Here is a 26,470-nt window from a genome sequence, read left to right as displayed (position 1 = left end):
TAAAACAGTATTTTCATATTTTTAAATTTTTTTCAAAATCTATGAGTTAACCCCTATGAAAATATTGAACTTTTCGGTAAGTGCTCTATATACTAAAGTCAGTGATCTTTAGTTTTGTTTTAAAATTTCGAAACACATTCTAAATTTTTATTAATGTATATTAAACCCTCTTACAGGGTAAATGTGCCTTGTTTTAATTTTTTTGTCAATTAATTTAGTAAAACTTCTTAATACTCCTTAAATTGGTGGACTAACCACTATAAAATCGTTATTCTCTAGTAAAACGGAGACAACAAAGGTTCCAAACGTCTTTGACCTTCATCATATGTTAGTGAAGGATGCAACTATGCATTAAAACAGTATTTTCATATTTTTAAATTTTTCTCAAAATCTATGTGTTAACAACCCCTACGAAAATATTGAATTTTTAGGTAAATGCTCTATATACTGAAGCGTATGATCTTTAGTGTTGTATTAAAATTTCTAAACACATTCTACATTTATATTAATTTTTTGTCAATTAATTTAGTAAAACTTCATAATACTCCCTAAATTGGTGGACTAACCATTATAAAATCGGTATTTTTTAGAAAAACGGAGACAACAAAGGTTCCAGAAAACAGTATTTTTGAATTTTTCTCAAAATCTATGTGTTTAGTTTTTCGGTAGGTGTTCTATATACTGAAGTCTATGATCTTTAGTGTTGTTTTAAAATTTCTAAATACATTCTACATTTGTATTAATGTATATTAAACTCTCTTTTATGGTACATTGACATCGTTTTAATTTTTTGTCAATTAATTTAGTACAACTTCATAATACTCCCTAAATTGGTGGACTAGCCACTATGAAATCGCAATTTTCTAAAAAAACGGAGACAAAAAAGGCCAAACCTCTTCGACCTTCATCATATGTTAGTGAAGGATGCAACTATGCATTAAAACAGCATTTTCATATTTTTAAATTTTTCTCAAAATCTATGTGTTAATAACCCCTACGAAAATATTGAGTTTTTCGGTAAACGCTCTATATATTGAATCCTATGATCTTTAGTGTTGTTTAAAATTTATAAACATATTCTACATTTGTATTAATGTATATTAAACTCTCTTTCATGGTACATGGGCATCGTTCTAAGTTTTTGTCAATTAATTTAGTAAAACTTCATAATACTCCCTAAATTGGTGGACTAACCACTATAAAATCACTATTTTCTAGAGAAATAGAGACAAAAAAGTTCTAAACCTCTTCGACCTTCATCATATGTTAGTGAAGGATGGAACTATGCATTAAAACAGTATATTTATATTTTTCAATTTTTTTCAATATCTATGTGTTAATAACCCTTACGAAAATATTGAGTTTTTCGGTAAGTGTTCTATATACTGAAGCCTATGATCTTTAATGTTGTCTTAAAATTTCTAAACACATTCCACATTTGTATTAATATATATTAAAATCTCTTTTATGGTACATGAACATCGTTTTAATTTTTGTCAATTAATTTAGTAAAACATCATAATATTCCTCCCTAAATTCGTGAATAACCACTATAAAATCGCTATTTTCTAGAGAAACGGAGACAACAAAAGTTTCAAACCTATTTTACATTCATCATATGTTTGTGAAGGATGCACCTATGCATTAAAAAGGTATTTTTATATTTTTGAATTTTTCTCAATATCAATGTGTTAACCCCTACGAAAATATTGAATTTTTCAGTAAATGCTCTATATAGAGAAGCCTATGATCTTTAGTGTTGTTTTAAAATTTCTAAACACAATCTACATTTGTATGAATGTATATTAAACTCTATTTCGTGGTACATGGGCATCGTTTTAATTTTTTGTCAATTAATTTAGTAAAACTTATAATACTCCCTAAATTGGTGGATTAACCACTATAAAATCGCTATTTTCTAGAGAAACGAGACAACAAAAGTTCCAAACCTCTTTGACCTTCATCATATGTTAGCGAAGGATGCAACTACGCATTAAAACATTCTTTTCATTTTTTTGAATTTTTCTCAAATTCTATTTGTCAACCCCCTACGAAAATATTGAATTTTTCAGGTAATGCTCTATATACTGAAGCGTATGATCTTTAGTGTTGTTTTAAAATTTCTAAACACATTCAACATTTTTATTAAGGTATATTAAACTCTCTTTCATTGTATATGGGGATCGTTTTGTTTTTTTGTCAATTAATTTAGTAAAACTTCATAATACTCCCTAAATTGGTGGACTAACCCCTATAAAATCGATATTCTTTAGAAAAATGCAGACAACAAAGGTTCCAAACTTCTTTGACCTTCATCATAAGTTAGTGAAGGATGCAACTATGAATTAAAACAGTATTTTCATATTTTTTATTTTTTCTCAAAATCTATGTGTTAACCCTACGAAAATATTGAATTTTTCGGTAAATGCTCTATATACTGAAGTGTATGATCTTTGGTGTTGTCTTATAATTTCTAAACACATTCTACATTGGTATTAATTTAAATTAAACTCTCTTTCATGATACATGGACATCATTTTAATTTTTTGTCAATTAATTTAGTAAAACTTCATAATACTCCCTAAATTGGTGGACTAACCACTATAAAATCGTTAATCTCTAGAAAAACAGAGACAACAAATGTTTCAGACCTCTTTGACCTTCATCATATGTTAGTGAAGGATGCAACTATGCATTAAAACTGTATTTTCATATTTTTAAATTTTTCTCAAAATCTATGAGTTAACCCCCTACGACAATATTGAACTTTTCGGTAAATGCTCTATATACTAAAGACAATAATCTTTAGTGTTGTTTTAAAATTTCAAAACACATTCTAAATTTGTGTTAATGTATATTAAACTCTCTTTCATTGTACATGTGCATCTATTTAATTTTTTGTCAATTAATTTAGTAAAACTTATAATACTCCCTAAATTGGTAGGATTAACCACTATAAAATCGCTATTTTCTAGTAAAGCGGAGACAGAAAAGGTTCCAAACCTCTTTGACCTTCATCATATGTTAGCGAAGGATGCAACTACGCATTAAAACATCCTTTTCATTTTTTTGAATTTTTCTCAAATTCTATTTGTCAACCCCCTACGAAAATATTGAATTTTTCAGGTAATGCTCTATATACTGAAGCGTATGATCTTTAGTGTTGTTTTAAAATTTCTAAACACATTCTACATTTGTATTAAGTTATATTAAACTCTCTTTCATTGCACATGGGGATCGTTTTGTTTTTTTGTCAATTAATTTAGTAAAACTTCATAATACTCCCTAAATTGGTGGACTAACCCCTATAAAATCGATATTCTTTAGAAAAATGCAGACAACAAAGGTTTCAAACTTCTTTGACCTTCATCATAAGTTAGTGAAGGATGAAACTATGAATTAAAACAGTATTTTCATATTTTTTATTTTTTCTCAAAATCTATGTGTTAACCCTACGAAAATATTGAATTTTTCGGTAAATGCTCTATATACTGAAGCGTATGATCTTTGGTGTTGTCTTATAATTTCTAAACACATTCTACATTGGTATTAATTTACATTAAACTCTCTTTCATGATACATGAGCATCATTTTAATTTTTTGTCAATTAATTTAGTAAAACTTCATAATACTCCCTAAATTGGTGGACTAACCACTATAAAATCGTTATTCTCTAGAAAAACAGAGACAACAAATGTTCCAGACCTCTTTGACCTTCATCATATGTTAGTGAAGGATGCAACTATTCATTAAAACTGTATTTTCATATTTTTAAATTTTTCTCAAAATCTATGAGTTAACCCCTACGACAATATTGAACTTTTCGGTAAATGCTCTATATACTAAAGACAATAATCTTTAGTGTTGCTTTAAAATTTCAAAACACATTCTAAATTTGTGTTAATGTATATTAAACTCTCTTTCATTGTACATGTGCATCTCTTTAATTTTTTGTCAATTAATTTAGTAAAACTTCACAATACTCCCTAAATTGGTAGACTAACAACTATAAAATCGTTATTCTCTAGTAAAGCGGAGACAAAAAAGGTTTCAAACCTCTTTGACCTTCATCATATGTTAGTGAAGGATGCAACTATGCATTAAAACAGTATTTTCATATTTTTGAATTTTTCTCAAAATCTATGAGTAAATGCTCATAGAACTATTGAACTTTTCGGTAAATGCTCTATATACTAAAGCCAATGATCTTTAGTGTTGTTTTAAAATTTGTAAACACACTCTAAATTTGTATTAACGTATATTAAACTCTCTTTCAAGGTACATGTGCTTCGTTTTAATTTTTTGTCAATTAATTTATAAAACTTCATAATACCCCGTAAATTGGTGGACTAACCACTATAAAATTGTTATCTTCTAGAAAACCGGAGACAACAAAGATTCCAAACCTCTTTGACCTTCATAATATGTTAGTGAATGATGCAACTATGCATTAAAACAGTATTTTCATATTTTTGAATTTTTCTCAAAATCTATGTGTTAACGCCTACGAAAATATTGAATTTTCCGGTAAATGCTCTATATACTGAAGCCTATGATCTTTAGTGTTGTTTTAAAATTTCTAAACACATTCTACATTAGTATTAATTTATTTTAAACTCTCTATCATGGTACATGAGCATCATTTTAATTTTTTGTCAATTAATTTAGTAAAACTTCAAAATACTCCATAATTTGGTGGAGTAACCACTATAAAATCACTATTCTTTAGAAAAACGGAGACAACAAAGGTTCCAGACCTGTTTGACCTTCATCATATGTTAGTGAAGGATCCAACTATACACTAAAACAGTATTTTCATATTTTTAAATTTTTCTCAAAATATATGAGTTAAGCCCTACGACAATATTGAATTTTTCAGTAAATGCTCTATATACTAAAGCCAATAATCTTTAGTGTTGTTTTAAAATTTCAAAACACATTCTCAATTTGTGTTAATGTACATTAAACTCTCTTTCATTGTACATGTGCATCTCTTTAATTTTTTTGTCAATTAATTTAGCAAAACTTCTTAATACTCCCTAAATTAGTGGACTAACCACTATAAAATCGTTATTCTCTAGTAAAACGGAGACAAAAATGGTTCCAAACCTCTTTGAACTTCATCATATGTTAGTGAAGGATCCAACTATGCATTAAAACAGTATTTTCATATTTTTAATTTTTTCTCAAAATCTATGAGTTAACCCCCTACGAAAATATTGAACTTTTCGGTAAATGCTCTATATACTAAAGCCAATGATCTTTAATATTGTTTTAAAATTTCTAAACACATTCTAAATTTGTATTAATGTATATTAAACTCTCTTCTAGGGTACATGTGCCTTGGTTAATTTTTTGTCAATTAATTGAGTATAACTTCGTAATACTCCCTAAATTGGTGGACTAACCACTATAAAATCGTTATTCTCTTGAAAACCGGAGACAACAAAGGTTCCAAACCTCTTTGACATTCATTATATGTTTGTGCAGGATGCAAATATGCATTAAAAAGTATTTTCATATTTTTAAATTTTTCTCAAAATCTATGAGTTAACCCCTACGAAAATATTGAATTTTTCGATAAATGCTCTATATACTAAAGCCAATGATCTTTAGTGTTGTTTTAAAATTTTAAAATACATTCTAAATTTGTGTTAATGTATATTAAACTATCTTTCATTGTACGTGTGCATCATTTTAGTTTTTTGTCAATTAATTAAGTAAAACTTCATAATACTCCCTAAATTGGTAGAGTAACCACTGTAAAATCGTTTTTCTTTAGAAAAACGGAGACAACAAAAGTTCCAAACCTCTTTGACATTCATAATATGTTAGTGAAGGATGCAACTATGCATTAAAATAGTATTTTCATATTTTTTATTTTTTCTCAAAATCTATGAGTTAACCCCTACGAAAATATTGATTTTTTCGGTAAATGCTCTATATACTAAAGCCAATGATCTTTATTGTTGTTTTAAAATTTCTAAACACATTTTACATTTGTATTAATGTATATTAAACTCTTTTTCATGGTACATGAGCATCGTTTTAATTTTTTGTCAATTAATTTAGTAGAACTTCATAATACTCCATAAATTGGTGGAGTAACCACTATAAAATCGCTATTCTTTAGAAAAACGGAGACAACAAAAGTTTCAAACCTCTTTGACCTTCACCATATGTTAGTGAAGGATGCAACTATGCATTAAAACAGTATTTTCGTATTTTTAAATTTTCTCAAAATTTATGTGTTAACACCCCCTACGAAAATATTGAATTTTTCGGTAAATGATCTATATACTTAAGCCAATGATCTTTAGTATTGCTTTAAAATTTCTAAACTCATTCTAAATTTGTATTAATGTATATTAAACTCTCTTTCATGGTACATGTGCTTCGTTTTAATTTTTTGTCAATTAATTTGGTAAAACTTCATAATACTCCCTAAATTGGTGGACTAACCACTATAAAATCGTTATTCTCTAGAAAAACAGAGACAATAAAGTTTCCAAACATCTTTGACCTTCATAATATGTTAGTGAAGGATGCAACTATGCATGAAAATAGTACTTTCATATTTTTGAATTTTTTTCAAAATCTATGAGTTAACAACACCTACGAAAATATTGAATTTTTCGATAAATGTTCTATATACTGAAGCCTATGATCTTTAGTGTTGTTTTAAAATTCCTAAAAACATTATATATTTGTATTAATGAATATTAAAATCTCTTTCATGGTACATGAGCATCGTTTTATTTTTTTGTCAATTAATTTAGTAAACCTTCATAATACTCTATAAATTGGTGGAGTAACCACTATAAAATCATTATTCTCTAAAAAACAGAGACAACAAAGGTTCCAAACCCCTTTGGCCTTCATCATATGTTAGTGAAGGATGCAACTATGCATTAAATCGGTATTTTTATACTTTTAAAATTTTCTCAAAATCTATGTGTTCCCTACGAAAATATTGAATTTTTCGGTAAATGCTCTATATACTGAAACCTATGATCTTTAGTGTTATTTTAAAATTTTTAAACACATTCTACATTTTTATTAATGTACATTAAAATCTCTTTCATGGTACATGAGCATCGTTTTAATTTTTTGTCAATTAATTTAGTAAAACTTCATAATACTCCCTAAATTGGTGGAGTAACCACTATAAAATCATTATTCTTTAGAAAAACAGAGACAACAAAAGTTCCAAACCTCTTTGACCTTCATAATATGTTAGTGAAGGATGCAACTATGCATTAACAGTATTTTCATATTTTTGAATTTTTCTCAAAATCTATGTGGTAACCCCTATAAAATTATTGAATTTTTCGGTAAATGCTCTATATACTAAAGACAATGATCTTTAGTTCAATATTTTATGATATATCTAAGTTTAATGTGTATAAATGAGATCCATGTTTAAATTATGAAAAAGATATAGAAAGCTACTTCTTTCTTTTGTTGTTGTTTGAAACGGTTTCGGTCCGTTTCTTACACTATTTTGCGGGCCCCACGACACGTGGTGGCCCGCGATTGGTTCCGTTTTTAATTTTTTTTTTTAAATCAGATAAAACAAAAAAAAAAAAAAATTTAGAAACCCAAAACGGGTTTCATAATAATGCTCTTAGAATCCCTGATTTTGCCTGTTGTGTTTGCAGCATGTGACGAATATAAAATGGGGGAACAGATAGAAGATCATGAAAGGCTATTGTAAAATCAGATTGATGAGATATAGAAATCTAATTCCCTCCATTTCAGTTTTGGTGATGTATAACCTGACATTTTCTATATTGTTTCAGGTTGTGTATAATCCGAGAGATGTAGGAAGGTTTATCTTATTATTGGGAACATAGGAATGGAGAATGGGGTTGTGATAACGTTACTCTTGAGGCTGCTGCTGCTTGATTGGGTTACCTAACACAACCAAAGTTCTTCGTAGCTGTTTTGTTTTGCTATTATTGTAGTTTGGTGTTCGGATGTTTGTGGTAGCTTCATTCAAAGGATACATGTTAGTAGTTACCTATTCTTGCAGAAGTCTAACCGTTGTATGTTGCCTACAACTCTGCACATTTCTCCTTTTTAACCCAATATCTCAAGGTTTTCTGTTCAGGAAAAGAGATTTTTTTTTTTCGTTATAATAAAAATACATGTGTGTTGGCTTTTGGATCACTTATACTATGTTTAATCTTCTGCGTTGTGGTTACAATATAATACATCTGTTGGCTTTTGGATCAGTTATATTATGTTTTTAATCTTCTGCGCTGAGGTTACAACATTTCATATATTATATGATCAATGTTGAATCAAACGTTTGATAAAAGTAGTTGGTCTATCGAGTTTTTTTTTTGTGGTATTGCTGAATCTGCCTTATTAGCGCTTTGTGTTCTTTCTATCATCTCTCTTCATATCATTTTGACTTCTTCCTATGTGTTCTTATTTTTCTTTTGGGTTTATGGATTCTGAAATAGCGTATTCAGTTGTTTGGTTCTGATTCTTTTCTTCTTTGTTTTTTTTTAACCTGTTGTGTTCTTCGTTCTTATTGTCATCAACAAACTCAGAACAAGATCTCTGTTTATGTAAAGGTTTGTGATTTATTCTTCCTCGTTAGATATCAAGAATCCATGTTTCTTTGATTCTTCAAAAACTGGTTTTTGACTTGCAACGCAAGTTCCTCACGCTAAGTAACTTACCAGTTTCTCACGGTAAAAAAAAGGTTATCAACTGTTAGTCATTGCAAAGGAGAAGTCAAACTTGTCCTGGTTTCGTAGTCTTTGACTTATGAACGGATAACAAAGTCGAGAATGGTAAAATCGTTGTTTCAAATGGGGCAAGTCTCTAGTTTAACGAAACCTTTTTTAACTAACTAAAGTAAAAGTATACATAGAAGGTAAAAGAGATATAATTAATCATCTTGAATCTACGTATAGTCGTATAGAAAAAGTAGCTTTATATGCCAACTTATTTTTGTGTTATATAGATACTCAGGTATTTGAACGAAAAACCAGAAGTGCATGTATGCTTATTCAAAAGTAGGTGAATTATACTTAAACTTGTTATTATCTATCAAACTTCTTCAGATAATGAGCCAGACAAAGTCTTAATTATACTTACATGAATACTAATTAACTGTATTGCATTCATGTGTTACATCTATATAAATTTTAACCTATTACATTCTTTTCTTATGGAGATTAGAGTTAACTTTAGGGATTTTGAGCCAAATTAATATTGATTTAAATTTATAATTGTGCGTTAAATGAACTCATGTTTGAATCAATGATATATAGGCGTCATACTATCAGTCTGGTTTCGTCAACTAGTGAGCTGACAGTGCATGAAAAAAACAAAAAGTTCTCTTAATCTTAAGTTGTATGATTAATTAAGTTAATTAATTACTATTTAAGTTATGTTGTGTTAGGCTTTGGTAACTACGAGTAATGTAGCAAAATAAATCAGGTTTATCTTGCGTGAGTGTAGAATTTATTTTAATCTGTCTTTTAGCAAACATTGAAGGTTTAATCATATGTGTACGTATATTATAATACACAAATTACTCTTGATTCTATGTATGTGCCGTGTACATTTACGTATTTTAAAGCACATAAAAGGATTAACGTCCGTATTTATAATTTTACGGCGTTGGTTTGTGCATTACGGAGAAAATTACTATATGGATTAAGATAGTTTAGGCTTGTCCATTTACTATTTTCAGGAGATTTGAATTTTAGCATTATCTCTTTGGAAACCTTATCTATGAGAGTTACAAAGAGAATTCTTGTCATGAAAGATATATCGTATATCTTTTCAAAAAAAAAAAGATATATGATATATAATATATGTAGCCTCAAAGCTTTACTAGTTTCAACGCATGCAAATAGTTGAACTGTAACGGGCTCTTGTGTTAAAAACTAGTCTAACCTCCATTTATTACAAACCGGTATTCAAAACTCAAAATGAGCAGCTTGTTTGATCATGAGCAGCTTGTTTGATCATTTTGTTTCCATAAATTATGTAAACAAACACTTTTTTTGTCAGCGTACAAACACTATTCCAACAATTTCAAATAAATCAGATATATTAGCCTATTAATAGACTAGTTGAGCATGTGGATATACGAGGAAGATTAATTTCCATAATATTGATTAGTCGTCCGTCGATTAATCATTTATCAATACTTCTTCAATGAGATTTAATTTTTTTAGAAGTAAATAGTATTTTTACAGTTAGATACATTTTAAATAACAGATGACAATTTAATATTCACATTTAATCAAGCAAGAAACTTAAACGCATTTAATCAAGCAAGAAACTTAAAATTTTCAAAACACCATAAATGCACTTAAAACCAAATATAAAAATTAAGATCATGTCCTAAGGTAAGACCGTAGGTCCGTAGACGAACTATAAAGTATGTTAGTGGTTATAAGAAAATCAACTGTGAGAATGTGTCACATTCGGATTAGTTGGAATCTTCTGATGCACGAAAAATACATTTTCTTCTTTTAATCTAAAACTGTTATCAATCATGAATTGTTACAATTAATTATAGATACCCTGTCACGTATATGTCATATTAATATACATTTTTTGAAAATTAAATCATGAAAATATAATAAGATAGTTTTGAACCATCAATAAAGTGCTAGATTTTTCTCTTGTAATTAAAATTAAAAATATATATTTTAGTTATTTGCTTTTTGGATGTCTAAGCGTTTGATTAAAATTTAGAATGCGGTGCATATATGTATAATGTATGTATTAGGCATCTTAATATTCAAAATTGATTCTTTCAAAAAATATATATTCAAAATTGATGTCAGCAACATATATATATATATATATATATATATATATGACACGTACAAAGATTTACTTACAAGTTACAAGGATCAAGAAAAATTTTAGTAGATGGAAAAGGTTAGGGTTTTGGGGTCCCATGGGCTTGTATGGTCTCAGACAAATAGTTGGCGTGTCTTAATTTGCTTAAAACCAGATTTACACCAATAATGAACAACCATATCGACACAATTGTTTTTTCTTTAATTGAATGTTAAATTTAATTCAAAAAAAAGCTTGATTACAACTATGTCCTTTCTTATGATTTTCTATACAAATTTGTTTTTGATAGAACCAAATAGAAATTCTTTCTTCAATCAATTTCCATCTTCATCCTAGCTTTGTATAGTTGAAAACCAGAACCCTAAGCCCCCTTCTAGTCTCTTGTCGTTCTTCTGAATTATAGAGAATTTGTTTCTCATTGTTTTTTTTTTTTGCTTAAGTTTGTTTCTCATTTTCTTGCCAATCAATTAAATTTATTTCAAATTACCAAAATAATATATACAATATGAGATGTTTAAGAAACAAACAAAAAAACGATATCTTTACAAACAAATTTTATGAAAACCTTTTTAACTGATATAGATTTATATATATTTGATTTTATGTTGATTTGATGTGTGTATGGTTGAGATGCGTACCAGCGATCAGTAATCCATATATACTATTATAGAGACACTGTCCATCTATTTTATGCAATATGTTTTAAGAGTTGGGTCGTAAATAAATATATTTTGAAAATTGAAGTAATTTTTGCTAGTCCATAGACATACACGATTCATAGCTCAGGTCCTATATAATGTGTTTCTCAGCATAAGTTATTCTTTTTAAAAAAAAACATAAGTTATCGATGACAAAAAGAATATAAATGATTTAGGAAATGTTTTCTCATGGAAATCTTTTTTTTTTTAACATATTCTCATGGAAATCTTTACTGGATCGAGATATTGGTTCTTGAGTTCCACGGGAATTCAAAGTGTATTGTTATAAATTCTTGTAGTAAGACAATAATAGAATGAATATATATGATAAGAGTGGAATCATCAACATGAGAAAAATATATATGAGAAAGAAAAAAATGTGTCACCAAAAACCCTAACGTTCCAAAAAAAAAGGTTACACATTTAGATCAATTAAAATTTTATATTTTCTTTAATAAATCTGTGATAATATATTAACATTTTACCAACAAAAAAAAGCTGTTATAATTTAAACAATATATATTATAGTTTTTTTTTTGGTAAAAATATATACTATAGTTCCATTCATTCTTTGGATATCTAGCTCTTATAAGTAAGTACGTAACTTTTACTCTGATTTTTTTTTTTAAAGTTTGAGAAGTATTACATTGTCAACATGAATTAGTTGCAGCAACTTTTATTCTAGACATTGCTTCACAAACTTGAACATCTTCTCCTCCTCGTTTTTTCTTCCACCACTTACCAAGGCCATTTTTGACATATTATTATTTGATAGGATTAACGTCAAAAGGAGACGTCACAAAAGCTAACTAAGATCTCCTTGTTCCGACAAGTCACAACACAAACGAAAGCCTCTTCCATATTTCTATATATAAACCAAAGAACACAGCACTTACCCTCATTAACTAAGATTTTGGCTTCACAATTCTTCTCCATAATTTTTTACTCTTCCTCACAGGTATATATCACTTACCCTCACATACACATGCATAAAAACATAAAATACTTAAGAATTTCCTGTGTAATCACAAATCCGATTTTCTTTTCAAAAGTGCATTTACTAATTTGCTATATTAATATTAAGGATATTATTTTTGTTTTTCTGTAACTATTATTTTTAAGGCAGTATTGTTCATTCACAACATTTCAGTTTGTCACAAGTCTATTCAGTGGTTTCTAATTTATGTCAAAATGTTTTTCAGATTACAGATTCATATAATAGATGCTATTTCAAAATGGGAAGATCACCATGTTGCGATGAGAGCGGGCTAAAGAAAGGGCCATGGACGCCTGAAGAAGATGAGAAACTGATAAATCACATACGAAAACACGGTCATGGAAGCTGGAGAGCTCTTCCAAAGCAAGCCGGTCTAAATCGGTGTGGGAAGAGTTGCAGACTGAGATGGACTAATTACTTGAGGCCAGACATCAAAAGAGGAAACTTCGCTGCCGAGGAAGAACAAACCATCATCAACCTTCATTCTCTTCTTGGAAACAAGTAATTATTTTATATAACTTTTTTTCCAGAATGATTATTTTAATTGCTAATTATCATATTTGAGATCAAGAGCGATAAAAGAAAACTACTACGAATTTTTAAAAATTAATCATTATTGTGTTATGTTTTTGTTTGAGAAAAATGTGTGGTTAATGATTATCCGTTCTAGTTGTTTTTAAACGATTAATGACTTTTTTTTTCTTTTGGTAAAACTATTTGTTTTTAGAAACACTTCAGATGAAAATAGATTAATTGAGAAAAACTACAATATGCATGGTAGTGTGTGATATGTTTTTGTAACATCTATTTTGTTATATATGACTATACTAGTTGAATTTAACATTTTTGCTACTTAATTAATTAAATTTAATATCTCAATGATTCTAAAACTATAATCTAGCTAATTGTCACCAGTCTATTCTAAAATCGTAATTTTTATGTATGTATGTATATATGCTAGTAAGTTGATGTATAAAATCATACATATGTAAACCTACCACACTGGACTTTAGTAGGTGCATGCATACGTACTCGTCAATGAAGATTATAATTAATTACTTGTCATTTGGATCGAATAGTTAATTACTTGTTATAGCTTGAAAGTTTGATATAATACGTAGAAGGCTTAACTAATCCACTATATACTTCTATCAATATTTTAACTAATTTATTTTTCATATGTTTTAAAGGTGGTCGTCAATAGCTGGTCATCTTCCTGGAAGAACGGACAACGAAATAAAAAATTACTGGAACACGCATATCAGAAAGAAACTTATACAGATGGGAATTGATCCGGTGACCCACAGGCCGAGGACCGACCATCTAAACGTTCTAGCCGCTTTACCGCAGCTTCTAGCTGCCGCAAGTTTCAACAACCTCTTGACTCTAAATCAAAATATACAACCGGATGCAACAAGTGTTGCTAAAGCTCAATGGTTACATAGTATGATGCAAGTCCTCAACAGCAACAACACATCTTCTTCCGTTGACATTCATCACACCAACTATAATATCTTTGGCCAATCTTCTTTCTTAGAGAACCGACCAAATATTAGTGAAAATCTCTATGATCCAACCCAAAGCATCTCTCGCATTGATCACCAGCCTCTAGATTCGTTTTCTAGCCCGCTTGGAGTATTTTCTCATCAAGATAATGAAGATATGATTCCTCCATTGATATCCGCCTCTTCTGATGGGTCTAAACAAACCCAAATGATGATCAAGAACAAAGAGATTTTGAAGCATAATGAGCACACTTCAAACCCTTCCTCGACCTTAACGTTCACGCAAGACCATCAGCCATGGTGTGACATAATTGACGATGAAGCAAGTGATTCTTATTGGAAAGATCTCATAGAGTAAGTTAGAGGACCTAGATATTTTCACAGATATTGTTGATATTTTTATTGCTGAATGTGGACGAGTTCTTAACATTAGTTTGTTTTTCCTTTTTGCAGGCAAACTTGTTCGGAGCCTTGGCCATTTCATGAATAGAGACGAAAGCAACACAATATTAGCATTTTTTTCTGTGGATATTGATAATTAACTTTCATACAATTTGTGTTTTAAATTTTCTTAATTTTTCAACCATGTAGCATTTTTCAACTGATTATCATACATTTGTATTATTTTCTGTAATTTTCTTGGACATGTATGTTTTCAATAGTAGTTTTTCACGCATAAGAGCTTACAACTCTAAACTATATTACAACTCTAATGGTTATTAAGATAATATTTCTTCGGTTAAATTATAGAGATTTTCTTTTCTCTTAAATGTTCAAATTTAGTTGAGTATGGTTAAGAAGAAGTGCACAAATGGAGTCTCGAGAAAGTGACACAATTATATTTCTATTTGACTCTAGGAGGAGACAAAAGAGATGAATAAGTATAATCAGCAGATGGTAGCATTTAAACATCATTGCACATCTTATCTCTTGGCCACAGTCGATCGTATATTTGTAAGACCACATGTTTAATTTAAGTTAAAACTTTATAGTCAAAGCAAAAAGATGACATTAGAAGAACATAGTTCAAATTAATCACTCAAAAGTTCATTTCTAGTGTTAAAGATTGTGACAGGAGAGACATAAGTAAATAACGGAGAAGCGTGTACGAACACTAATCTAAAATATTCTCAAGAAAATAGAAAAGCATAATCGGCTAGTCAGTCGCATTATTCTTTTTATTCATAATTAATTATTTCCAAAATTTAACACTAAAGTTTTGCTTGTGGATAGCAGGAAACATGAAAAATGCAATCACACTTTTTTAAGAAAAATTCTCGACAACAAAAATAGAAACCGCACCAAACGAAACGAAAGTACACTACATCTGACAAAGCAGACACTTGAAGGTTATTATCCAAACTTTGGGAGTTAATCCACAGACATGGGTTCGGTTGTGTTCCTCTGATCTTCCACGGCTGTCCGAATCTCATCCACTAGACTCTTCTGCTCATCTTCCATTGTGTTCTGCAACTCATCCACCTGCCACCCAAACCAAACCGTTCACAATCACAAACTCATCAAACCACAAACAAACAAAAAAAAAAAAAAACTCTTTTGACTTTTAGACATTACCACATGCAACAAGAGAGCAAACTGCTTCTTCCTCAACTCAAGCAACCTCCAGCTCGCAGTGCTCTCCGCTTCAAGCTCAGCAATCTCCCTCTTCAACTCAGCAATCACCTTCTCCGTCTCCGCCCTCGGCGGCTGCGCGGAGATCAACTTCCTAATCGTCTCGCACTCTTCCTTATGCTGCCTCTCAATCTTACTCTCCTCAAGCTGCCTCTTCAGCTCCTCGATCTCACCTTTCGCCTGCATGATCTGCCTCTCGGTCTCAACCTTCACCTCGTCGAAGCTCTCTTTCTCCCTAACGTTAGCTTCCACGACCGCCCGGCTCTTGAGAAGAGGGATCTCGAAGGTGGTTAGCTCCTGCAAGAAGGCCTTCGCGAGGCGGTTGCACTCGGCGTAGTTGTCTTCCTCTTTGTCGACTTCGAGGACGAAGGAAGTGAACTTCTTCTGGAGCTTCTTTAACGGAGGCTCGCCTCGTGTGGTGGTGGTTCGGGTGAGGAGACGGTTTCTTATGATCTTGTCATCGTCGACGGGGTCGAAGGCGTAAGTAGGTTTGGCTACTACAGTCTCTAATCTCCCGGAGATCCTCCTTGCTTTCACTGACATCTGCGAGAGAGAGAGAGAGAGATGAACACACAACATTCAATCAAAATCAAATTCGCCAAATTGCATTTTATAATTCGAGATTTACTCAGAGAGAAGAAGATGAAATCTCAGAATCCGAAGAAGAGGAACACTATTACGATCTAAGCAATCGAATTGAAGAAGGTAATCTCTTTACTTACTTGAAGTGAGCTGTCTTCTGCTGATGAACCCTAAATCGAAGGTAATCTTCTTCTCCCCAGGAGTGTTGTTTGAGCAATTGGCTCTCTCTCTCTCTCTCTCTCTCTCTTTTTGGGGGATAAATGCAAAAACAAAAAAAAATACTCTCAACTTATATTTTATTGCAAAATAAACCCTTTTTAATACTATAACGCCAAAATTCAGGCCTGGCCCAAGTGAGTAGAGTGGAGCAGAGTTGCCCATTTGCTGACCCATTTAACTCAAAAGAGAAGTTCCTTTACAAAATTGTCGCTTAAGGGGATGTAATAGTGTGTTTCAAAAAACAAAAATTAAAAAAAAAGGATGTAATAGTAGTTTGCCCAATTTAAAAACGTTTGGCGACTGGCCTGATCATTACAATGCACATTTGTATCGAATTGTGTCACAAATTACTCAAAATCTTTGCATGAGATTAAAACCCATATTCAACAATATTTAAATATTATTTTACATTAATTATTTGTTGAGATGTCCATTTAGATTCTTTCCAATGGAAATGTTCTTAGTCAACTGTTGATGTTCTTAGTCATCTGTTGAGTAGTGTTGGACAAAATATCTGTAAGTTTTTATTTGATCTGTTGTCTGTTTCGATTCGAACAGAAAAATCTGGATATCCTTAACTCTACGAAGCAAAGTAAATTTTGATATGCAATATCCGCATGAATCAAAGTAAATTACAAATACTAATATTTTTTAGGAATAGATATCTGATCTGTTATATGCATATATATATATTTGAATAATTATATATATAAATTATATAAAAGTTTTCCATTTTTATTTACTATAATTATTAAATTGGTTATTAGAATTTTAAAAGTACTTTTTCTCTTTTTTTTGTAATAAAATATTATTTGTATATTAATTTTGAATTTTTTATTTATTTTGGATTTTTTATTTATTTTTGTGGATCGAACCGAACATCTGGATAGATACGGATCAAATTAAATTGGATAATTGGTTATTTTGGATGAAACGGATTGGAATACAGATACCTCCAAAAATCCAGATATCTGATTCATGCCCACCCCTTAATTGTGGAGTACGTTCAGAAAGTGTCACTTAGAATTGAATAAATAAAATCTTCTGAGATATAAAATGTGTAACATAGCTTATTACACCCAGTTTACGAATCAAAAATCACATGATCGAACGAGAATGCACATTCTCGTCGCTAAAAATCTGAGAGGGATAGTTATGCTGGGCTGAATATTGAGGAGGGTAACTAAAGATTGTGTTTCCATCACTGTCTTCGTTCTTCTTGTTGCCCTTGTTATTGTTATTACTCTCTTTGTCGTTATTACCTTTGCCTTTCTCTGTGTTCTGACTTACAAGCTTTGCATGTCTCTTAAGTTTTTTCTTGATTTCCTCCACGAGTTTTGGAGGATCCATAACTCCTCGTACCACCACCATTGACTTTGACAGGTCTGGTTCCACCGTTTGAATACCTTTTAATTTGTCAAATAACAAACACACACTTATAAGTTGGTTTTCAACTACATATTGGATCTGAATATAGCAAGTCACACATATTGGTTGATTTGAATTAGTCTAACCGGTTGAAAATCCCAAATATTTTTTACTAAGAACAATTATGCTTTGAACATTCCACCAATGACATATTGTATAACAAATCGTTTGAATTAAACACACTGATATCTAGTTACAAGAAGCACTACATCTTAACTTATATCTATATTTCTCTTATATCTATTTATATATATTACATATATATATATATATTGGTTACCTTTTATTTTCTCAATGCCTCTTTTGATTTCATTAACACATCCTTCACAGTGAATGTTCATTTTTAAAATTGCAGTTTTGATCTGCGGAGTACTCTGAAATCAAACAGAAAAGAAAATGATCAATGATGGTAGTTCAATATTTTATGATATATCTAAGTTTAATGTGTATAAATGAGATCCATGTTTAAATTATGAAAAAGATATAGAAAGCTACTTCTTTCTTTTGTTGTTGCTCCTTCTTCTGATCTTGATTAAGGTTAGGCTTTGGGGAAATTAACTCAGCATTTTTACTGAATTTCTTTTGCACCCTTCGTAATATCTTCACCGGATCATCAAATTTCCCAGACACAACGACTTTATTTTCTCCAACCTCTGTCTTAATTTGCTCAACCCCTTCAAAAACAATAAGATCACCAGTTAGAATCACTTCTGAGTAAAACAAAACGGTAAAATCTTATTTTAATGATATTTTTAGAACTAGATTTAGGAAAGACTATTTGATTATGCCATTATGAAAGGTAAAGAGATGATAATCTCTCAATATTTCAATTTTCTACATACATAAAACCTGAAATTAGACAATGAAGCAGAAGTTAAATAAACTAAAAATATATTTTGGTAGAACAAACTGTAAATCAAAGGTAGAAAAATTGAAAGTTTTTTTTTTGATATATAGCAACATTGAAACTTGATAAACATTATGGATGGTTTAAGATATATTGTAAACTTACCATCATATCCCCTCAAACAATGGGAAACTTGTGAAGCGCAACCTTCACAGTGCATGTAAACCTTCAGAACAATTTCTTTACACTGATTCTTCTTATTAGACTTATCGGCATCTCCATTTTTTTGATTCTTCGTATCTGACTTATTGGAGTCTCCATTTTTCTGATTCTTGGACTTGTTGTCTGCTTCTCCATTTTACTTGTTCTTTAATCCCGAAAAAATTATAAGTTTGCGTAATAGATATATGCAAAAATCACAAAGAAAGGACACATACCTTTCCCATATCAATGTTTATTCCTTTGTAATATCACAAGTGCAATGAAGAATCTGAACAGCGTGAGGCTATATATATAAGAGAGAAATATTACTTAGATAATTTTTGTAACATACAAAAAATAATTTGTTTCTTTGTTTGGATGATCCTGCTCAGTTACAATGAATCATATATAATTGTAGCCACTAATATGATATAATTATATGATGACAAAGAGACAACTAGTTTGTAACGATCTTCTCCATTGTCCGATTAAATTCATATATTATTCATTAGTTGGATATTCTAAAATCACGAATGGTTACAGATCTTGGAACTTGACTTTCTCTTACATGTTAGCGTTTTAGATATGCCTAATAAATTTATCTATTTACCAAAAGATCGTTCAAACTCCCATTGTATACTCTAATATCAAATATATAACCTTCATAAAAACCAACCTTACAAAATTCAATTTTACCAAAAAGGGTAGCAACTGATTAATACATGTAATAATAACAATGGTTACATCGGAGTCCAGCAGGATTTGATCTTAGGGTCCCAAACAGAAGGAATCAAGAACTTCAAGTGGTTGATTCCATGTGAGTTAAAGGCCCACCCCTTAATTGTGGAGTACATTCAGAAAGTGTCACTTAGAATTGAATAAGTAAAATCTTCTGAGATATAAAATGTGTAACATAGCTTATTACACCTATTTTACGAATCAAAAATCACATGATCGAACAAGAATGCACATTCTCGTCGCTAAAAATCTGAGAGGGATAGTTATGCTGGGCTGAATATTGAGGAGGGTAACTAAAGATTGTGTTTCCATCATTGTCTTCGTTCTTCTTGTTGCCCTTGTTATTGTTATTACTCTCTTTGTCGTTATTACTTTTGCCTTTCTCTGTGTTCTGACTTACAAGCTCTGCATGCCTCTTAAGTTTTTTCTTGATTTCATCCACGAGTTTTGGAGGATCCATGACTCCTCGTACCACCACCATTGACTTTGACTGGTCTGGTTCCGCCGTTTGAATACCTTTTAATTTGTCAAATAACAAACACACACTTATAAGTTGGTTTTCAACTACATATTGGATCTGAATATAGCAAGTCACACATATTGGTTGATTTGAATTAGTCTAACCGGTTGAAAATCCCAAATATTTTTTACTAAGAACAATTATGCTTTGAACATTCCACCAATGACATATTGTATAACAAATCGTTTGAATTAAACACACTGATATCTAGTTACAAGAAGCACTACATCTTAACTTATATCTATATTTCTCTTATATCTATTTATATATATTACATATATATATATTGGTTACCTTTTATTTTCTCAATGCCTCTTTTGATTTCATTAACACATCCTTCACAGTGAATGTTCATTTTTAAAATTGCAGTTTTGATCTGCGGAGTACTCTGAAATCAAACAGAAAAGAAAATGATCAATGATGGTAGTTCAATATTTTATGACATATCTAAGTTTAATGTGTATAAATGAGATCAATGTTTAAATTATGAAAAAGATATAGAAAGCTACTTCTTTCTTTTGTTGTTGCTCCTTCTTCTGATCTTGATTAAGGTTAGGCTTTGGGGAAATTAACTCAGCATTTTTACTGAATTTCTTTTGCACCCTTCGTAATATCTTCACCGGATCATCAAATTTCCCAGACACAACGACTTTATTTTCTCCAACCTCTGCCTTAATTTGCTCAACCCCTTCATAAGCAATAAGATCACCAGTTAGAATCACTTTTGAGTAAAACAAAATGGTAAAATCTTATTTTAATGATATTTTTAGAACTAGATTTAGGAAAGACTATTTGATTATGCCATTATGAAAGGTAAAGAGATGATAATCTCTCAATATTTCAATTTTCTACATACATAAAACCTGAAATTAGACAATGAAACAGAAGTTAAATAAACTAAAAATATATTTTGGTAGAACAAACTGTAAATCAAAGGTAGAAACATTGAAAGTCTTTTTTTTTATATATAGCAACATTGAAACTTGATAAACATTATGGATGGTTAAAGATATATTGTAAACTTACCATCATATCCCCTCAAACAATGGGAAACTTGTGAAGCGCAACCTTCACAGTGCATGTAAACCTTCAGAACAATTTCTTTACACTGATTCTTCTTATTAGACTTATCGGCATCTCCATTTTTTTGATTCTTCATATCTGACTTATTGGAGTCTCCATTTTTCTGATTCTTGGACTTGTTGTCTGCTTCTCCATTTTGCTTGTTCTTTAATCCCGAAAAAATTATAAGTAAGTTTGCGTAATAGATATATGCAAAAATCACAAAGAAAGGACACATACCTTTCCCATATCAATATTTATTCCTTTGTAATATGACAAGTGCAATGAAGAATCTGAACAGCGTGAGGCTATATATATAAGAGAGAAATATTACTTAGATAATTTTTGTAACATACAAAAAATAATTTGTTTCTTTGTTTGGATGATCCTGCTCAGTTACAATGAATCATATATAATTGTAGCCACTAATATGATATAATTATATGATGACAAAGAGACAACTAGTTTGTAACGATCTTTTTCATTGTCCGATTAAAGGCATATATTATTCATTAGTTGGATATTCTAAAATCACTAATGGTTACAGATCTTGGAACTTGACTTTTTCTTACATGTTAGCGTTTTAGATATGCCTAATAAATTTATCTATTTACCAAAAGATCGTTCAAACTCCCATTGTATACTCCAATATCAAATATATAACCTTCTTAAAAACCAACCTTACAAAATTCAATTTTACCAAAAAGGGTAGCAACTGATTAATACATGTAATAATAACAATGGTTACATCGGAGTCCAGCAGGATTTGGTCTTAGGGTCCCAAACAGAAGGAATCAAGAACTTCAAGTGGTTGATTCCATGTGAGTTAAAGGCCCACCCCTTAATTGTGGAGTACATTCAGAAAGTGTCACTTAGAATTGAATAAGTAAAATCTTCTGAGATATAAAATGTGTAACATAGCTTATTACACCTAGTTTACGAATCAAAAATCACATGATCGAACAAGAATGCACATTCTCCTCGCTAAAAATCTGAGAGGGATAGTTATGCTGGGCTGAATATTGAGGAGGGCAACTAAAGATTGTGTTTCCATCACTGTCTTCGTTCTTCTTGTTGCCCTTGTTATTGTTATTACTCTCTTTGTCGTTATTACCTTTGCCTTTCTCTGTGTTCTGACTTGCAAGCTCTGCATGCCTCTTAAGTTTTTTCTTGATTTCATCCACGAGTTTTGGAGGATCCATGACTCCTCGTACCACCACCATTGACTTTGACCGGTCTGGTTCCGCCGTTTGAATACCTTTTAATTTGTCAAATAACAAACACACACTTATAAGTTGGTTTTCAACTACATATTGGATTTGAATATAGCAAGTCACACATATTGATTGATTTGAATTAGTCTAACCGGTTGAAAATCCCAAATATTTTTTACTAAGAACAATTATGCTTTGAACATTCCACCAATGACATATTGTATAACAAATCGTTTGAATTAAACACACTGATATCTAGTTACAAGAAGCACTACATCTTAACTTATATCTATATTTCTCTTATATCTATTTATATATATTACATACATATATATATTGGTTACTTTTTATTTTCTCAATGCCTCTTTTGATTTCATTAACACATCCTTCACAGTGAATGTTCATTTTTAAAATTGCAGTTTTGATCTGCGGAGTACTCTGAAATCAAACACAAAAGCAAATGATCAATGATGGTAGTTCAATATTTTATGACATGTCTAAGTTTAATGTGTATAAATGAGATCCATGTTTAAATTATGAAAAAGATATAGAAAGCTACTTCTTTCTTTTGTTGTTGCTCCTTCTTCTGATCTTGATTAAGGTTAGGCTTTGGGGAAATTAACTCGGCATTTTTACTGAATTTCTTTTGCACCCTTCGTAATATCTTCACCGGATCATCAAATTTCCCAGACACAACGACTTTATTTTCTCCAACCTCTGTCTTAATTTGCTCAACCCCTTCAAAAACAATAAGATCACCAGTTAGAATCACTTCTGAGTAAAACAAAACGGTAAAATCTTATTTTAATGATATTTTTAGAACTAGATTTAGGAAAGACTATTTGATTATGCCATTATGAAAGGTAAAGAGATGATAATCTCTCAATATTTCAATTTTCTACATACATAAAACCTGAAATTAGACAATGAAACAGAAGTTAAATAAACTAAAAATATATTTTGGTAGAACAAACTGTAAATCAAAGGTAGAAACATTGAAAGTCTTTTTTTTTTTATATATAGCAACATTGAAACTTGATAAACATTATGGATGGTTAAAGATATATTGTAAACTTACCATCATATCCCCTCAAACAATGGGAAACTTGTGTAGCGCAACCTTCACAGTGCATGTAAACCTTCAGAAAAATTTCTTTACACTGATTCTTCTTATTAGACTTATCGGCATCTCCATTTTTTTGATTCTTCGTATCTGACTTATTGGAGTCTCCATTTTTCTGATTCTTGGACTTGTTGTCTGCTTCTCCATTTTGCTTGTTCTTTAATCCCGAAAAAATTATAAGTAAGTTTACGTAATAGATATATGCAAAAATCACAAAGAAAGGACACATACCTTTCCCATATCAATATTTATTCCTTTGTAATATCACAAGTGCAATTAAGAATCTGAACAGCGTGAGGCTATATATATAAGAGAGAAATATTACTTAGATAATTTTTGTAACATACAAAAAATAATTTGTTTCTTTGTTTGGATGATCCTGCTCAGTTACAATGAATCATATATAATTGTAGCCACTAATATGATATAATTATATGATGACAAAGAGACAACTAGTTTGAAACGATCTTTTTCATTGTCCGATTAAAGGCATATATTATTCATTAGTTGGATATTCTAAAATCACAAATGGTTACAGATCTTGGAACTTGACTTTTTCTTACATGTTAGCGTTTTAGATATGCCTAATAAATTTATCTATTTACCAAAAGATCGTTCAAACTCCCATTGTATACTCCAATATCAAATATAAAACCTTCATAAAAACCAACCTTACAAAATTCAATTTTACCAAAAAGGGTAGCAACTGATTAATACATGTAATAATAACAATGGTTACATTGGAGTCCAGCAGGATTTGGTCTTAGGGTCCCAAACAGAAGGAATCAAGAACTTCAAGTGGTTGACTCCATGTGAGTTAAAGGCCCACCCCTTAATTATGGAGTACATTCAGAAAGTGTCACTTAGAATTGAATAAGTAAAATCTTCTGAGATATAAAATGTGTAACATAGCTTATTACACCTAGTTTACGAATCAAAAATCACATGATCGAACAAGAATGCACATTCTCCTCGCTAAAAATCTGAGAGGGATAGTTATGCTGGGCTGAATATTGAGGAGGGTAACTAAAGATTGTGTTTCCATCACTGTCTTCGTTCTTCTTGTTGCCCTTGTTATTGTTATTACTCTCGTTGTCGTTATTACCTTTGCCTTTCTCTGTGTTCTGACTTACAAGCTCTGCATGCCTCTTAAGTTTTTTCTTGATTTCATCCACGAGTTTTGGAGGATCCATGACTCCTCGTACCACCACCATTGACTTTGACCGGTCTGGTTCCGCCGTTTGAATACCTTTTAATTTGTCAAATAACAAACACACACATATAAGTTGGTTTTCAACTACATATTGGATCTGAATATAGCAAGTCACACATATTGGTTGATTTGAATTAGTCTAACCGGTTGAAAATCCCAAATATTTTTTACTAAGAACAATTATGCTTTGAACATTCCACCAATGACATATTGTATAACAAATCGTTTGAATTAAACACACTGATATCTAGTTACAAGAAGCACTACATCTTAACTTATATCTATATTTCTCTTATATCTATTTATATATATTACATATATATATATTGGTTACCTTTTATTTTCTCAATGCCTCTTTTGATTTCATTAACACATCCTTCACAGTGAATGTTCATTTTTAAAATTGCAGTTTTGATCTGCGGAGTACTCTGAAATCAAACACAAAAGCAAATGATCAATGATGGTAGTTCAATATTTTATGACATATCTAAGTTTAATGTGTATAAATGAGATCCATGTTTAAATTATGAAAAAGATATAGAAAGCTACTTCTTTCTTTTGTTGTTGCTCCTTCTTCTGATCTTGATTAAGGTTAGGCTTTGGGTAAATTAACTCAGCATTTTTACTGAATTTCTTTTGCACCCTTCGTAATATCTTCACCGGATCATCAAATTTCCCAGACACAACGACTTTATTTTCTCCAACCTCTGTCTTAATTTTCTCAACCCCTTCAAAAACAATAAGATCACCAGTTAGAATCACTTCTGAGTAAAACAAAACGGTAAAATCTTATTTTAATGATATTTTTAGAACTAGATTTAGGAAATAATATTTGATTATGCCATTATGAAAGGTAAAGAGATGATAATCTCTCAATATTTCAATTTTCTACATACATAAAACCTGAAATTAGACAATGAAACAGAAGTTAAATAAACTAAAAATATATTTTGGTAGAACAAACTGTAAATCAAAGGTAGAAACATTGAAAGTCTTTTTTTTTTGATATATAGCAACATTGAAACTTGATAAACATTATGGATGGTTAAAGATATATTGTAAACTTACCATCATATCCCCTCAAACAATGGGAAACTTGTGAAGCGCAACCATCACAGTGCATTTAAACCTTCAGAACAATTTCTTTACACTGATTCTTCTTATTAGACTTATCGGCATCTCCATTTTTTTGATTCTTCGTATCTGACTTATTGGAGTCTCCATTTTTCTGATTCTTGGACTTATGTTTATTCCTTTGTAATATCACAAGTGCAATGAAGAATCTGAACAGCGTGAGGCTATATATATAAGAGAGAAATATTACTTAGATAATTTTTGTAACGTACAAAAAATAATTTGTTTATTTGTTTGGATGATCCTGCTCAGTTACAATGAATCATATATAATTGTAGCCACTAATATGATATAATTATATGATGACAAAGAGACAACTAGTTTGTAACGATCTTTTTCATTGTCCGATTAAAGGCATATATTATTCATTAGTTGGATATTATAAAATCACGAATGGTTACAGATCTTGAAACTTGACTTTTTCTTACATGTTAGCGTTTTAGATATGCCTAATAAATTTATCTATTTACCAAAATATCGTTCAAACTCCCATTGTATGCTCCAATATCAAATAT

General features: G+C 30.5%; 6 protein-coding genes across 7 annotated transcripts; 1 reads left to right on the top strand and 5 right to left on the bottom strand.

Annotated features, from left to right (window-relative positions):
* The first annotated feature begins 12,122 nt into the window (after positions 1-12,122).
* On the top strand, positions 12,123-14,663 carry LOC106435937 (transcription factor MYB93-like). Of its 2 annotated transcripts, none has more exons than XM_013876876.3 (4): positions 12,123-12,498; positions 12,750-13,038; positions 13,728-14,396; positions 14,496-14,663. In XM_013876876.3, exons 2-4 carry the CDS (start codon positions 12,776-12,778, stop codon positions 14,530-14,532), a joined length of 969 nt encoding a protein of 322 aa, XP_013732330.2. In that variant the 5' UTR covers positions 12,123-12,498; positions 12,750-12,775; the 3' UTR covers positions 14,533-14,663. The 2 variants fall into 2 exon arrangements, with proteins under 2 accessions (XP_013732330.2, XP_022562188.2); XM_022706467.2 differs by having other exon boundaries at positions 12,743-13,038.
* A 536-nt stretch (positions 14,664-15,199) lies between these two features.
* LOC106435949 (THO complex subunit 7B) lies at positions 15,200-16,469 on the bottom strand. Its single transcript, XM_048758276.1, has 3 exons — positions 16,396-16,469; positions 15,618-16,217; positions 15,200-15,524 (listed from the first exon to the last, which is right to left on the bottom strand). Exons 2-3 carry the CDS (start codon positions 16,215-16,217, stop codon positions 15,414-15,416), a joined length of 711 nt encoding a protein of 236 aa, XP_048614233.1. The 5' UTR covers positions 16,396-16,469; the 3' UTR covers positions 15,200-15,413.
* Positions 16,470-17,573: 1,104 nt separating this feature from the next.
* LOC111213861 (heavy metal-associated isoprenylated plant protein 8-like) lies at positions 17,574-18,985 on the bottom strand. Its single transcript, XM_048758278.1, has 4 exons — positions 18,916-18,985; positions 18,399-18,577; positions 18,184-18,277; positions 17,574-17,881 (listed from the first exon to the last, which is right to left on the bottom strand). Exons 1-4 carry the CDS (start codon positions 18,968-18,970, stop codon positions 17,574-17,576), a joined length of 636 nt encoding a protein of 211 aa, XP_048614235.1. The 5' UTR covers positions 18,971-18,985.
* Positions 18,986-19,897: 912 nt separating this feature from the next.
* On the bottom strand, positions 19,898-21,520 carry LOC125587368 (heavy metal-associated isoprenylated plant protein 8-like). Its single transcript, XM_048757635.1, has 5 exons — positions 21,512-21,520; positions 21,236-21,437; positions 20,719-20,897; positions 20,504-20,597; positions 19,898-20,205 (listed from the first exon to the last, which is right to left on the bottom strand). The coding sequence occupies exons 1-5, from the start codon at positions 21,518-21,520 to the stop codon at positions 19,898-19,900; spliced, it is 792 nt and encodes a 263-aa protein (XP_048613592.1).
* LOC106435938 (heavy metal-associated isoprenylated plant protein 8) lies at positions 21,220-23,848 on the bottom strand. The gene is made up of 5 exons (XM_048758275.1): positions 23,840-23,848; positions 23,564-23,765; positions 23,045-23,223; positions 22,830-22,923; positions 21,220-22,529 (listed from the first exon to the last, which is right to left on the bottom strand). Exons 1-5 carry the CDS (start codon positions 23,846-23,848, stop codon positions 22,222-22,224), a joined length of 792 nt encoding a protein of 263 aa, XP_048614232.1. The 3' UTR covers positions 21,220-22,221.
* Positions 23,711-26,226, bottom strand: LOC125575551 (heavy metal-associated isoprenylated plant protein 8-like). Its single transcript, XM_048758277.1, has 4 exons — positions 25,890-26,226; positions 25,371-25,549; positions 25,156-25,249; positions 23,711-24,857 (listed from the first exon to the last, which is right to left on the bottom strand). Exons 1-4 carry the CDS (start codon positions 25,942-25,944, stop codon positions 24,550-24,552), a joined length of 636 nt encoding a protein of 211 aa, XP_048614234.1. The 5' UTR covers positions 25,945-26,226; the 3' UTR covers positions 23,711-24,549.
* Positions 26,227-26,470: the final 244 nt, after the last annotated feature.

The sequence above is a fragment of the Brassica napus genome, chromosome C5, assembly GCF_020379485.1.
Source record: "Brassica napus cultivar Da-Ae chromosome C5, Da-Ae, whole genome shotgun sequence".
Lineage (NCBI taxonomy): Eukaryota > Viridiplantae > Streptophyta > Magnoliopsida > Brassicales > Brassicaceae > Brassica > Brassica napus.
Note: the sequence above shows the minus strand (reverse complement) of the source record. Positions and strands in the feature narration are given on the sequence as shown.